The following is a 15,496-nucleotide window of genomic DNA, read 5'->3' on the forward strand; positions in this document are numbered from 1 at the left end:
ACATAACCTAGAGGACTCGATATTCTCACTGACAAGAAGTGCTCATAGACAGCTTTCTTTTCTTTTATTTCTAGTTACTCTTTGACACATTTATCTTAACAGGAATAGGAAGCTAACCCTGTTAATTATGAGCTGAAATCTGCTTCTGTCTTCACACTTTTACCAGGAAAACTCCGACTGTGAAAGGAAACACATAAAAATGATACAGGTTCTTCATTTATTTACTTTTTTTTAAAACTGAATATTTGGTTTTTATGGATATAGAGACAATTCACAAGAAAAGGGAACATACACAGCATCTGCCTCAAACAGGCAGGACACAACTGAACATCAGTCAAACACAACAACCCTGGGAGCTGCCTCTGCCGCATCAGTACCGACAGTGGCTCCAAGACACAGTGCTGCTTGTGACAGACAGAAAACAAAGAACCAGAGGTAAGAAACTGATGGACGCAGGCAGAAGACAATGGTCCATACGTGCACTTTAAGAGGAGCCAGGTCAGATGCTTGTACCTCAGTGAGGGGACGGCCTGTGACTAACGCCTCAGGATTGAGAGTGGGGGGAAAAGTGGAATCACAATGGCAGGGTTCCACCTTCTTAATGATGCTTGTGTCTTCACTTTTTGCTAGTACATAATACAGAAAGCAGCACATGACCTAATAAAGAAACTTCTTCAGAAGGCTTAAAATTATAGGCTCCTATGATAAGGCACAGAGCTGCTCAGTGTGCGTGTGTGTGCGTGTGCGTGTATGTGTGTGTGAACAGAACTCATGGCTGATCTGAGAGACCAAATATAGGTGCACGTGGGTTATGGGGAAACCGCCACCGCCTTCCCGTCAGCAGAACGCGCTCTTCCGCTTCTGCTCTGAATTCTACGAATCGATCTCCCGTGCTTTAAATATTCATGAGCACAGCTTGAATTTTATTGGCCCAACGGTTCAAAACACAGACCATACGCTTGAGTGCTGATTAGACAGTAACGGCGGGCTGGGCGTGGTCTCACAGAGGCGTATAAATTCGTACCAAAACAGTTCTGTAGGAGCAGTGACTACGGGGTCACTATGACATTATATTAAGCGACGTTTCTTTTATACCGACTTTTTCCGGTGCAGTTGGATTTTAAAAGTGGGAAGATAAACGCTGTAAAGCTTTTGTACAAAGGGCAAGATGGATGTTTTCATCTATAACTAAGATAAAATTAAAGAAAATGTTGGACAAAAGAAAGGAAGAGTTCGATCCGGAGGACGTGACGAGAAAGAACGGTGAGAACAGCTGCTTTCCTGGGCTTCACTGGTTACTTTGGGCTTCAGGAACAACTTGGAGTGTTTAACTTAGCAACGCAGACAGCTCGTTTCCAAAGTGAAGCTAATTTTAGTTTTAACAACGTTATCTGCAGCCGTGCAGATTCCCGCGCATACACGTACAAACAAAACGCGGCTCGTGACGCTTCAGCTGTTCCCGCTGCTGCGCTCAGCTGATTGACACTGTGTTTTCTGACTGGCAGTAAAGGAGTCGTTCTGCAGCCAGTACCGCTGCGGCCCGCAGCTCGGCAGCGGTGGTTTTGGTTCGGTCTTCTCTGGACATAGACTGTCTGATGGACTCCAGGTGAGACTTCAATCATTCCTTTGCTAGGTTTTTGTACGTATGGTCTCATCACTTAACAGTTTGTAACCAAATGTTTTCTTCGGTTCGGTTCGTCCAGGTTGCCGTCAAACAGATTTCCAGTGATAAAGTTCAACAGTGGGCCAGACTGGTAAGTTACACAGCATGTATCTTAATAAACGTGTATATGAGTAGGTTAGCGGTGTCCAGGGAACCGTCAGAATGTCTGACCAGTAGATTAAAAGCCAGACGTTTCCAGGACACACATAAACATAAACTCTAATTCATGTTATCGAGTGTGACGAGCTCCGCCACCTGCTGGACGCGCTGCAGAGTTATTGTTGTAGGTGGGGGCTGCCCAGTAGTTCCCACGAAAGCTGTGACGTCACGCTCCCGTTTATGATGCTGTGGAAGAACCCCCAGCTTTAACTGGGAACTGAACCCACTTGTTGCTTATTTCTGTTTGAATCATAGCCGAAGCTGCAGGTGTTAACAGACAGGTTTATGTCCTCAGATGTTTTTTTTTTATCTTTGATTTTTCGACTTTTATTTATTACGTTATTTGCATTAGTTGTTATATCTGCTTCTCCCTCAGCCTGGTGAAGTTCGCCCTGTCCCTATGGAGGTGGCTCTACTGCAGCGGTTGACAGAGTTGGGAGGTCACAGGGGGGTCATCCACATGTTGGACTGGTTCGAGGAGGAGGGACGTGGCTTCATACTGGTGTTGGAGCGACCACCGCAGTGTCAGGACCTGTTTGACTTCATCACAGAGAGAGGCATGCTGCCAGAACGCCTTGCAATCAGGTTCTGCTGTACTCCATTCTCTCTGGGTAAACCTCAGCTGTGTTTCTGTTTGGTGGTTCTGATGTTCTTCATTCCTTTTGTTTCCATCAGATTTTTCCATCAGATTGTGGAGGCGCTACAGTTTGTGCACTCTCATGGTGTTGTGCATCGAGACATAAAGGATGAGAACATTGTGGTAGACATGAGGACACTGGAGGTCAAGATCATAGACTTTGGATCTGGAGCTCCACTTAAAGAGACGTTATACAGTGAATATGAAGGTACCGACCCAAACTTCAAATCTGCATCAGTTAAAGTTTGTATTATAAGAAAGCTGATCCCGGTGATTAATTAGCTTAATGCCATGCGTTAATACACTTGTCAAACTACGGTCCTCAAGGTCGGGTGTCCTGCTGGTTTTCCATCTCTATGCTGATTACCTTGAATAGGTGAGTGGGCTGAACACACCTGATCTAGGTAATCGGCATGAACTAGGGCAGGGAGAGCTGGAAAACCACAAAGAGACTAGCCCGAGTTTGACACGCCTGCTTTAATAACACTCCTCTTTTTGCCTCCTCAGGTACTCGGGTCTACAGTCCTCCGGAGTGGATTCTGTCCCGGTCCTATAAAGCGGTCCCTCTCACCGTCTGGTCTTTGGGGGTTCTGCTGTTTGACATGGTCTGTGGTGACATCCCTTTTGAGCGAGACCAGGAGATTGTTAGAGCTGAGCCCGTGTTCACCAGGCGGGTCTCTAAAGGTGAGCACAGGCCCGCCCACCTCTACATCTGTGTAATCCACATGAGCTAACACATGTCACCAGCTGTAATCTCATCCTGACAGCTTTTTTTTCCTTCCTAGAATGCCAGTCTTTGATTCGCTGGTGTTTGTCGTATCGACCAGAGGACCGTCCCACCCTGGAGGAGATCCTGTCTCACCCCTGGATGGTCGGAGGAGAGATGGAGACAGGGGAGGACATACAGGAGGACCACAGCTCTTTGCCCAGCCAGTCCCTATAACCACACACAGATCTGAACCTGAACCTCTGTCAGACTATGCAGGACCTAAAACCTGATACTGGACTGTGGTTTGGTTCATATGAGTTGGAGCATCCCTGACTGTACAAGCAAAGCTTATGGCGTCCGCAGCAGGTGGATTCTGCAGAAAAAAGCTTGTGTGAAAACTGAAGGCGCTGCAGAAAACACAAGTCAGACATTGAACCTTGCGTCCTTCACTGTTTGTCATGCTGCTGCACCCAGCTCACCTTATTTATCTGACTGACGTCGTTAGCGTTGGCTATTTATTCTATTTATTTGGTTCATTCATTCAGAGCTGAAACTGGATTTTGCAGTTTTTTTCTTTTTAATGTTAGTTGATCAACAGAATCACCCCTTACCTAAAACCTCTGTAGATTGTAGATTAACTGTGCAGATGTTTCCACCTAATTTAACTGATTTTAGTTCAATTTTAAAAAAGGATTTCTTGAACTTGGAACTCTCTCCATTTCCACATTTATGTGCAGCAAGTTACTCAAACTTTCCATGGAAAACTAAATCAGTTTTCAGTTTGAGTTTACTTTAAAACCTTCTGTTTGATGTCAAATCTTGGTTTATTGTTAAATCAAGACTTTACCTTATTTCCTGTCAGAGCTCAGTACCTGAACAGGTAAATGTTAGGTCACTGTAGATACTTGTGTATTATTGTGGCTGAATGAAGAAGTGGCTCATTGGTCACTCATTTGTGTTTATTTATATTAAATAAGGATTTATGGATCGAACAAAGCCACAAATATCCAACGTTGGAATAAACAGATTCACTTAATCTCTGTGCCTTTTGGTTTGTTCCAGTTCTCATACGTCACTTTCATCCAGATGAGTGGACGCAGACCTGTTGGTATGAGTTACAAGGATTTACCTAAGCTTCAGACCACGGCTACAGGCATTTAAACTCTGTCTAATTGCAAACGAGCAGATAAAGTTCTGGTTCAGCAGTTCAGAAGCTAATTGGTCCTGCAGTGACACCAGTAAATGTCAAACCCAGACTTTGGTTCCAGCAATGACATGTCACTGCTGGCTGTCACATGGTGCCCAGCCAACAATGTGGGCTACAGGTAAGAAGAGATGGGTCCACCTCACTTTGGACGGAGCAGCTCCTGTATGGAAGCCCTAGACTGGGTGAGTGTGGAGGCTGCCACACACGGTGCCCCGGGAACACAGCTGTCCCCAGAGGTGCAGCCTCAGGGAAGTGGTTTATGAAGGTATGAATGACGTTTATTTTTATTTCTACACAGGCAGCAATCACATTGGGATGGCTTGTCTCTTTTAAAAAAATAATTAAAAACACAACACAATCATTCACTCAGGGTGGTGAGATGCTGGAGCCTGTCCCAGCTGTCAATCAGGAGAGAGACAGGGTCACAGCTCACCTGTCCATCATAGGGCCACATATAGACACAGGCAACAAACAATATAAACCACTGATGTAATATACTACATAATAATAAATACTAATAATGATCAATAAATAACAGCATCATATTCACATTCATAAAACTTTTTAATCCCAGAGAGAAACTGCTTTGCTCACTCTTGATTGCTCTCGCAGATAGAAAAGGAACTACAGCAAAGAACAAAATAACACAATGACAACACTAAAGCAGCTTATATAGTTTTCACTAAACAGAACAGTTATATGTATATATACATATGCACACATTCACCTCCAGTTACTTTCATAGACACATACATATACTAATTTTCACTAATACTATACTACTATACTATACTATTATAATTTATATATTATGCAGGAGTATAAATTATAGTTAACATGGGAGGACATGGGCGTTCTGTGGAGAACCTAATACTGATCAGCCTCTGGCTGAAAGTGCTCCTCTATCCAGCCACACACTGTGTAGGGGGTGGAGGTGTTGTCCATAGAGAGGAGTTGGACCAGCATCCTCCTCTTAGCTAAAGCATTTTTCAGAGGTTATGAGAAAGGCCTAACAGCGTCTTCACTTCCTGAGGATCCTCAGGAAGGTCAAACTGAAGAGAGAGCTGCCGGTTGCCTTCTACCGTTGCTCCATTGAATGTGCACAAGAAGGTGCTACAAAGGGTAATAAACACTGCCCTCCACCTTCTTCCCTCCCTGAAGGACCTCTACAGCACCCGTTATCTTAGGAGGGCATTCAACATCATGAAAGACTGCACATGCAGGACACCGGGTGTTTAAATTGTTGCCCTCTAGAAAAAGAGAACTAACAGACTCAGGGACAGTTTTTACAATAGGGCAATAGCCCTCATGAACACACACACATCTGGCTTGGGTTTGATTTTCCGTCACCACATGAGATACCGGCTCAGACGTCGCCCGGTCTAACAAGGTCTGCGTCAGGTGTTGGGGAACCAGAGCACCTTGGCGAGAAGTGGGCTACTGGAACAAGAAAGAAATGGCTGAGATGCGAGAACAAGGCTCTGTTGGAATGCTACTACTCAAGTAACCCTAGTCAGAGGGGCTACATGCAAAGAATATGCGGTGAATGGGAACGGAGAAACCCACATTCAAGGCTGACGGCGAAGCAACTAGTAGCTCAGTGTTCCAACATCCATAAACGGCAACTGCTATCACAACTTGAGATTGACGAGATACAACACAAATGCTACGGCAAGGGGGAGCCAGGACGCCAGGTCAGAGGGGAGGTTTCACCATCTCCCCAACCGGAAATTGGGTACGAAGCCCCAATAAGCACAGATACGCTGAGCGAGGCAGCGACTGACCTGAAAGATAAGATCATGGCGAGATTGAACAGGCAACCCCGAAGCCCACTACAACGGCTAAGTGAAGTACCATCAGAAAGTCTCATGGAAGATGTGAATGCAGCATTGAGAGCGATCCCTACCACAACAATCACAGAAACCAATGAGCTGATATACGCTTCAGCATCAGTGATCCTAGAGGTGCTTGGCTATAAGAGCAACCATGGGAGCCATGAGAAACAATACCCACCATGGAAACGAAGGTTGGAGGCAAAAATCAAGGCAGCTCGGAGGGAAGTGAGCCAAATGACAGAGGCCCAGAGAGGTGCAATGAAAAGACCGATGCACAAGAGGTACAGCCAGATGACCATACCTGAAGCACTCGAAACTGCCAAGCAAAGGCTACAAGCCTTGGCCAGCCGCCTAAAGAGATACACCAGAGACAACGAAGCCAGACGAATAAACCGGCTGTTCGCAACACAACCTGCGAAAGTGTACTCTCAATGGCAGGGTAATAACAGCAGAGCAGACCCACCAAGGCTGGAAACTGAACAGTACTGGAAGGGTATATGGGAAAGGGAGGCATCACACAACAGTGATGCACAGTGGCTGGTGGATCTGAGGGAAGACCACAGCAACCTCCCTGAACAGAATCCAGTGACTATCACAGTGGCAGACATCCAACAAAGAGTCTCAGGTATGAAAAACTGGACAGCACCCGGCCCTGACATGATCCACGCCTACTGGCTAAAGAAGCTCACTGCAATCCATGAGCGCCTGGCAGCACAAATGAACCAGCTGCTAAGGGATGGGACTCACCCTGAATGGCTAACCGAAGGGCGAACGATCCTGATAATGAAGGATCCCTCAAATGGTACTGTCCCATCCAACTACCGGCCAATAACCTGTCTCTCCACAACATGGAAACTCATGTCAGGCATCATCGCAGCTAAGATAAGTGGGCACATGGGTCAATACATGAGCAAAGCCCAGAAGGGCATTGGTAAGGATACCAGAGGAGCCAAACACCAACTCCTGGTAGACAGAACAGTCGCCCAAGACTGCAGAGTGCGACACACCAATCTGTGCACAGCCTGGATCGACTACAAGAAAGCCTATGACTCAATGCCACACACATGGATCACTGAATGCTTGGAGCTGTGCAACATCAACAGAACTCTAAGGGCCTTCATTGCAAACTCGATGAGGTTGTGGAGAACCACCCTTGAAGCCAATGGGAAGCCACTTGCCCAAGTATCCATCAAATGTGGCATATACCAAGGAGATGCACTGTCCCCACTGCTGTTCTGCATAGGTCTGAACCCCCTCAGCCAAATAATAAACAAGACTGGCTATGGATACCGACTCCGGAACGGGGCCACCATAAGTCACCTCCTCTACATGGATGACATCAAGCTGTACGCCAAGAGTGAGCGAGACATCGACTCGCTGATCCACACCACCAGGATCTACAGCTCGGACATTGGGATTTCATTCGAGCTCGAGAAATGTGGGAGGATGGTGACAAAGAGAGGCAAGGTAATCCACACAGAAGGGGTCTCACTCCCAGAAGGAACAATAGCAGACATTGTGGACAGTTACAAGTACCTTGGAATACCACAGGCAAACGGCAACCTTGAACAGGCAACAAGGAATGCGGCAACAGCCAAATACCTCCAACGAGTAAGGCAAGTCCTAAGAAGCCAGCTCAATGGCAAGAACAAATCCCAGGCAATAAACAGCTACGCCCTGCCAGTGATCAGATACCCTGCAGGAATAATAAGGTGGCCAAAGGAAGAGATACAGACCACAGATGTTAAGACACGAAAGCTCCTCACCATGCATGGAGGGTTCCACCCCAAATCCAGCACCCTGAGACTGTACGCTAGTCGCAAGGAAGGAGGACTAGTGAGCGTGAGAGCCACTATCCAGGATGAAACATCCAAGATCCATAAGTACATCAAGGATAAGGCTCCAACAGATGACGTGCTGAGTGAATGTCTCAGGCAGTGGAGAACAGAGGATGAGATGCTGGAAGAGAGACCATCATGGGAGGACAAGCCCTTGCACGGGATGTACCACCGGAACATAACTGAAGTGGCTGATCTCAACAAATCCTACCAATGGCTTGAAAGGGCTGGGCTGAAGGACAGCACAGAGGCACTCATCCTGGCTGCACAGGAGCAGGCCCTGAGCACCAGAGCCATAGAGGCCCAGATCTACCACACCAGACATTGTGGTGGTGGACAAAGAACAGAGGAAAGCCGTAGTGGTGGATGTGGCAATACCAAGCGATGGCAACATCAGGAAAAAGGAACATGAGAAACTAGAGAAATACCAAGGTCTCAGAGAAGAACTGGAGAAGGCTTGGAAGGTGAAGGCCACAGTGGTGCCTGTGGTGATCGGAGCACTGGGGGCAGTGACCCCCAAACTGGAGGTGTGGCTACAACAGATCCCTGGAATAACATCCGAAATCTCAGTCCAGAAAAGTGCAGTCCTAGGAACAGCAAGGATACTGCGCAGAACCCTCAAGCTCCCTGGCCTCTGGTAGAGGACCCGAGCTTGGAAAGTGGATGAGACCACCCGCGGAGGGTGAGAATAGAGTGTGGTATATATATATATATATATAAAAAAACAACTCCCTTCTCACCCCACATTATATATATATATATATATATATATATATATATATATATATATATATATATATATATATATATATATATATATATATAAAACAACTTACAATTACACACATATATATATATATATATATATATATATATATATATATATATATATATATATATATATATATATATATATATATCCATGGCTGAGATGCGAGAACAAGGCTCTGTTGGAATGCTACTACTCAAGTAACCCTAGTCAGAGGGGCTACATGCAAAGAATGTGCGGTGAATGGGAGCCTATGACTCAATGCCACACACATGGATCACTGAATGCTTGGAGCTGTACAACATCAACAGAACTCTAAGGGCCTTCATTGCAAACTCGATGAGGTTGTGGAGAACCACCCTTGAAGCCAATGGGAAGCCACTTGCCCAAGTATCTATCAAATGTGGCATATACCAAGGAGATGCACTGTCCCCACTGCTGTTCTGCATAGGTCTGAACCCCCTCAGCCAAATAATAAACAAGACTGGCTATGGATACCGACTCCGGAACGGGGCCACCATAAGTCACCTCCTCTACATGGATGACATCAAGCTGTACGCCAAGAGTGAGCGAGACATCGACTCGCTGATCCACACCACCAGGATCTACAGCTCGGACATCGGGATGTCATTCGGACTCGAGAAATGTGGGAGGATGGTGACAAAGAGAGGCAAGGTAACCCACACAGAAGGGGTCTCACTCCCAGAAGGAACAATAGCAGACATTGAGGACAATTACAAGTACCTTGGAATACCACAGGCAAACGGCAACCTTGAACAGGCAACAAGGAATGCAGCAACAGCCAAATACCTCCAACGAGTAAGGCAAGTCCTAAGAAGCCAGCTCAATGGCAAGAACAAATCCCGGGCAATAAACAGTTACGCTCTGCCAGTGATCAGATACCCTGCAGGAATAATAAGGTGGCCAAAGGAAGAGATACAGACCACAGATGTTAAGACACGAAAGCTCCTCACCATGCACGGAGGGTTCCACCCCAAATCCAGCACCCTGAGACTGTACGCTAGCCGCAAGGAAGGAGGCCGAGGACTAGTGAGCGTGAGAGCCACTATCCAGGATGAAACATCCAAGATCCATAAGTACATCAAGGATAAGGCCCCGACAGATGACGTGCTGAGTGAATGTCTCAGGCAGTGGAGAACAGAGGATGAGATGCTGGAAGAGGGACCATCATGGGAGGACAAGCCCTTGCACGGGATGTACCACCGGAACATAACTGAAGTGGCTGATCTCAACAAATCCTACCAATGGCTTGAAAGGGCTGGGCTGAAGGACAGCACAGAGGCACTCATCCTGGCTGCACAGGAGCAGGCCCTGAGCACCAGAGCCATAGAGGCCCAGATCTACCACACCAGACAAGACCCAAGGTGTAGACTGTGCAAAGAGGCCCCAGAGACGGTCCAGCACATAACTGCAGGGTGTAAGATGCTGGCAGGCAAAGCATACATGGAACGCCATAACCAAGTGGCTGGCATAGTATACAGGAACATCTGCGCGGAGTATGGACTGGAAACCCCAAGGTCAAAGTGGGAAACACCTCCCAAGGTGGTAGAGAACGAGCGAGCCAAGATCCTGTGGGACTTCCAGATCCAGACTGACAGAATGGTAATGGCGAACCAACCAGACATTGTGGTGGTGGACAAAGAGCAGAGGAAAGCCGTAGTGGTGGATGTGGCAATACCAAGCGATGGCAACATCAGGAAAAAGGAACATGAGAAACTAGAGAAATACCAAGGGCTCAGAGAAGAACTGGAGAAGGCTTGGAAGGTGAAGGCCACAGTGGTGCCTGTGGTGATCGGAGCACTAGGGGCTGTGACCCCCAAACTAGAGGAGTGGCTACGACAGATCCCTGGAAAAACATCCGAAATCTCAGTCCAGAAAAGTGCAGTCCTAGGAACAGCAAAGATACTGCGCAGAACCCTCAAGCTCCCTGGCCTCTGGTAGAGGACCCGAGCTTGGAAAGTGGATGAGACCACCCGCGGAGGGTGAGAATAAAGTGTGTATATATATATATATATATATATATATATATAGGTAATTGTAAGTTGTTTTTTTATTATTGTTATTTTGTTGTAATCCTCTCTCTCTTTGCACTGTACTAATTGTGACGGTGCAATGACAATAAAGCTTATCTTACCTTACCTTACCTTATCTTAGGGGTCCAGATTCACCCCCAGAACATGCATGAACGTTGCCATAATAATCTCAGAATATTATGGCAGTGGGTGTAGCGAGTGCTTTGGTCTGAGGCCTGGGACCCTCGTTTTCATTCTTGTGCTCCTCTAGAAGCTCAGGGTTTGGCCTGACCCCTTCCCGCCTTTACACGGGTGAACCAGCAGGTGGCGCTAAACGAGCAGCCAATCGATTCCTACTTGATGCTGAAGTAGGACCAGAGAAAGAGAAGGAAGTGAGGTCTCACTCTGAGCGTTATTTAAAGCTCGCCCCCTGCGTCCGATTCTTTGAGGGGAAAGCTGCAAAAACCATACCCTGTAGTTCGAAATGGCCTATAATATTACGTTACTTTATATGCGTTTGGTACACATGGAGAACATCAGTGTACTTTTAGTTAACGTGGTAAAATAAGTCCATTCTAGGTTTAGGTGAATGGTGTCGTCTTTTCCCTTCAGAGTGGATGCGTCGTGTCGAACAGTTGACGGGCTCCGTAGCTGTAGTCCCTTCGCTTCCTTGACACCGCAGCTCTTCCGCGCATTGTTTTCACCCCATTGGTTCCGGTGCCTCTCCCAGGGGCTCCTCCAACCTCGGCTCTGTTCTAGCATTCATCCGATAGACTCCGTAGCCCGAAAAACAGGGCCGGGTGATTGCTGTGCGTCTGACCGGTGAGCCAGCGTCCGGCTGAAGGAGGGAAACCCAGCGTTAGCCGAGCGCGCGGCCGGCGGCGAAGCATCGGTCCGGACGGCGGGCCGAGGGACAGCAGCATGGCCGCAGCGACCCACAGCCAGGGGACGGGGGAGAAGACGGCGGGCCGGGGTCAGAGTGAAGGTAGGCGCGGGGGAGGGTGACCTCCGGACCAGAGGACGGACGACCCACAATGAAATGTGTTGCCGATTTGAGCAGCGCCTCCGTCAGCGCTAGCGCCACTCTGGACTTCTGTAGCAGCAGGTTCCGTACAGCTCATTTACCCAGTGACGTAGGAAAAGAATCCCGTGGGTTAAAACGGGAACCGACTGTGTTCGTTGGGCTCCAGACACGCGTGTCCAAATCCTTTCATTCACCGCACGACACTTTTGTGCTGTTGTTCCAAACTGCGACTCGGTTCCATGCTCAGCTGGTGACAAGCTGCCATCTTAGTTTGGGTTCACAAACGGAGTCCTAACCTGGTAAACTGGTTAAAACGACTGGATCGATGCTGTAGCGGTCGGATTGAAAGAAGAGACTAAGATGATCAGAGTGTCTTTCGTTTGTCTTTAAGTTGAACAGAAACCGACCCGGGACCAGTGACCTGGACGTGACAGGCAGTGACAGCTAGCTTGGTAGCGGCTAACCTTCCAGAGCCAAGCAACTGCCTCCACTGTTACACAGCATTTAATTAGTGTGATGAGAAGTTGTGTGTTTGGTAATTACCGGTAGTTAGCATGCTACTGCTACAGCTTTGTAAGTAAATGACGATAGTAACGGCACATCGTAACAGAAAATCACGTGTCAGATGGAAGTGAAGGGCAGTTGGTGACGTGGCAGTGGAGCACCTGTGCAGGTAACACTCCCTTCTTTCTTCTCTGGGCGCGACTGTCGGGTTTGTGCGCATTCCTGACGTGGCTGCTGCTGCTGCTGCCGCTGGACTCGAACACTGCGCACATTCACACACCGACAGCAGAAGCAGACGGCGAGGAGCTGAGCTGCCCAGAACCCTGTGAGCTCAGTTGTTTCCACATGGATCCGGTGCAGCTTGGATTTAGGTGATCTTCAGAATTCTATGCAGTTCAGATATTCTGAAAACACAGCAGCTTTCTGAGAACCAGGCTCTGCGGAAACAGGCTTGGTTCTGTCCAAGTCCACACGTGCACATCTGGACAGTGATGGGCAACAGAACTGCCTGAAGTCACTAGAATAGTGACGCCATCATGCACATGTCAGTTTGATCCGTGTTTTAGCATCGGACACGAACCGAGACGGCAACAATTAACACAAAGGGTCACACGTATGAACATGGAGCCTGAAGGGTCTACCTCCTGGAGGCAGCTGCAGAAACCAGGAAGGTTCCGCCCGAAGAATCGGACCCAAGCTGCTGATCAGATGTGCTGTTCACAGAGCTTGGTTTGACTGGACCCGCAGCGTCTTTAAGTCATTGCTGGTGTTGCTTTAGAGGCTTTAGGCTTAGATCAACACGTTGAACCTTTCCTTCTCATATAGTCGGCAATCCTCTTCTTTCTCCTGTTTGCTATGTTTCACTTCTCCAAAATGATTTAACAAGCTAGTACCAAATATAGGGAGCAAGTGACACTGTTTAAACTTTCCTCATCGGTCACACTCCTAAAAAGCATCCTAGTAATGAAGTCAACAGAACACTGGGAGGATGGATGAACAGCTGATGTGTTTCTGTCCTGTAGGTAACAAGCGGTTGAAGTACCTCAGCCTCGCTGTGCTCGTGGTCCAAAATGCCACGCTCATTCTCAGCATTCGATACGTCCGCACGTTGCCGGGTGACCGCTTCTTCACAACGTCTGCCGTGGTCATGGCGGAGGTCCTAAAGGTGCTGACGTGTCTGCTCATCATCCTGCTGCAGAAGAGATGTAAGTTTATCAAACATTAATACACGTAGACCACAACTCCCAGAGTGCTTTTTCTTCTACCAAAAACAGACAAATAGATCTATTTTCAAGTCTCAGGTCAGGTTTTTTACGAGCAGCTGAGGCTCATGGTTATAATTCTGAGGTTGGGTCATATAAAGCATTACAAAAAGAGCTGTGCTTCTTAAGTCTGGGCTGTTTTATTACATGAAATACGAAAAGCATGTCCTGTTTTTATACATTTATTGTTTCAACTTTTTTTATTATTAATTGAGCTATTGCTTTGTCAGTGTTGTTTGCCATTGCAATGTATTCTGGGTAATGTGTGTGTGTATGTGTGTGCGTGTGTCCGTGTGTGTGTGTGTGTGTGTGCGTGCGTGCGTGTGGTGTGCTGATGCTTGCGTGCAGTGGTTGTGTGTGCGGTGCAGTGCGTGTGTGAGTGTGTGCTGGTGTGTTCCGTGTCCCGTGTGTGTGGGTCCCGTGTTGTGTGTGTGTGTGCGTGCGTGCGTGGTGTGCGTGTGTGCGTGCGTGCGTGTGTTGGCGTGTGTGCGATGCGTGTGTGCGTGTGTGGTGCGTGCGTGATGTGGCGTGTGTGTGGCCGTGCGTGGTGTGCGTGACGATGCGTGGCTTGTCAGTGCTGTGCGTGACGGTGCCTGTTGTAGTGTCCGTGTGTGTAGTGTGGCGTGCGTGCATGTGTGTGAGTGTGTGTGTGAGTGCGTGTGTGAGTGAGTGAGTGAGTGTGGGTGTGAGTGAGTGTGTGTGTGTAAGTGTGTGGTGTGTGTGAGTGTGGTGAGTGTGTGTGTGTGTGTGTGTGTGTGCGTGTGGTGTGTGAGTGAGTGTGGTGGAGTGGAGTGAGTGTGTGTGGTTGCGTGAGTGGTGCGTGTGTGTGTGTGTGTGTGTGTCCGTGTGTGTGTGTGTGTGCGTGTGTGTGTGCGTGCGTGCGTGCGTGCGTGCGTGCGTGCGTGCGTGCGTGTGCGTGCGTGCGTGCGTGCGTGCGTGTGTGCGTGCGTGCGTGCGTGGCCCTGTAGTCAGTGTGAAGGATACTGTGCTGCTGCTGCTCGACTCCATCGTGCTCCAGTATAGGGACACTTTGAAGCTGGCCGTCCCATCGCTCATCTACACTCTGCAGAACAACCTGCAGTACATCGCCATCTCCAACCTTCCGGCCGCCACCTTCCAGGTCAGAGCTCGGATCAGCGCCGGCCTGACTTGGCCTCTGACATTCATTGTTTTTCTCTGCCGATCCAAACCAGCACTGGTCTAGTTTTGTCCCAGCTGATCAGTTTGACACAGAGTTGGGTTTTGTCTGTGGTGTTTCAATTTCTTCACATTCTTTTCCACTTTGTGCCTGTTGGGTCAGAGTCAGACCCGACAGAACTGAGTCCAGACATTGGTGTAAAGCGTCTCCTGCCTTTTCAGATGCGGTACTGAATAGAAGGGTGTGGGGATGAACTGGGTGATAGTTTGTCATAGCAACCATCACAATGCACACACCTGTTAGGAGGAGACAGTCATTGATGGTTTGGTTCTGAACATGGAGTGAATTCAGTGAATGATTTATTGCAGTTAGTTTGACACAGGTGTTCCTAATATTCGGACCCCCTCAGGTGACCTACCAGCTCAAGATCCTCACCACGGCTCTGTTCAGTGTGTTGATGCTGAGAAAGTCTCTGTCCAGAGTCCAGTGGATTTCTCTTCTTCTGCTCTTCTCTGGTGTTGCCATCGTACAAGTAAGTCCCACCCCTTCTGCCCACCTGTCGCCTCAACTTGATTATTAGTTGTTGTTACTTTCACTCACAAATGCTTAAAATATTTAGGTTCACTTTTGTGTCCTGCATTTTGTGTTTTTAATTTGCTGCAGACACAACTGCTCCTTTTGCCTAATACAAACAGTTCAGAGCCTCTTGGTTTGTACG

General features: G+C 47.8%; 2 protein-coding genes across 5 annotated transcripts in view; both read left to right on the forward strand.

Moving 5' to 3' along the window:
• The first annotated feature begins 1,015 nt into the window (after positions 1-1,015).
• On the forward strand, positions 1,016-4,204 carry pim2 (Pim-2 proto-oncogene, serine/threonine kinase). 3 transcript variants are annotated; one of them, XR_008695207.1, is made up of 7 exons: positions 1,016-1,263; positions 1,506-1,606; positions 1,704-1,754; positions 2,199-2,667; positions 2,787-2,835; positions 2,967-3,143; positions 3,245-3,384. XR_008695207.1 is itself a non-coding variant. In XM_029157263.3 (7 exons), the coding sequence occupies exons 1-7, from the start codon at positions 1,173-1,175 to the stop codon at positions 3,400-3,402; spliced, it is 957 nt and encodes a 318-aa protein (XP_029013096.1). In that variant the 5' UTR covers positions 1,025-1,172; the 3' UTR covers positions 3,403-4,204. The 3 variants fall into 3 exon arrangements, 2 of the variants coding, with proteins under 2 accessions (XP_029013095.1, XP_029013096.1); XM_029157263.3 differs by lacking the exon at positions 2,787-2,835 and having other exon boundaries at positions 1,025-1,263; positions 2,199-2,407; positions 2,498-2,667; positions 3,245-4,204; XM_029157262.3 differs by lacking the exon at positions 2,787-2,835 and having other exon boundaries at positions 1,022-1,263; positions 3,245-4,204.
• A 7,278-nt stretch (positions 4,205-11,482) lies between these two features.
• Positions 11,483-15,496, forward strand: part of LOC114859474 (UDP-galactose translocator-like) — a 5,804-nt gene continuing 1,790 nt past the window's right edge. Inside the window, exons 1-4 of one of the 2 annotated variants that reach the window (XM_029157637.3) lie at positions 11,483-11,835; positions 13,401-13,583; positions 14,609-14,760; positions 15,188-15,310. In XM_029157637.3, the coding sequence (XP_029013470.1) occupies positions 11,772-11,835; positions 13,401-13,583; positions 14,609-14,760; positions 15,188-15,310 (522 nt within the window). In that variant the 5' untranslated portion in view covers positions 11,483-11,771. The other variant, XM_029157639.3, reaches the window with a different exon arrangement.

The sequence above is a fragment of the Betta splendens genome, chromosome 7, assembly GCF_900634795.4.
Source record: "Betta splendens chromosome 7, fBetSpl5.4, whole genome shotgun sequence".
NCBI classification, from domain to species: Eukaryota; Metazoa; Chordata; class Actinopteri; order Anabantiformes; family Osphronemidae; genus Betta; species Betta splendens.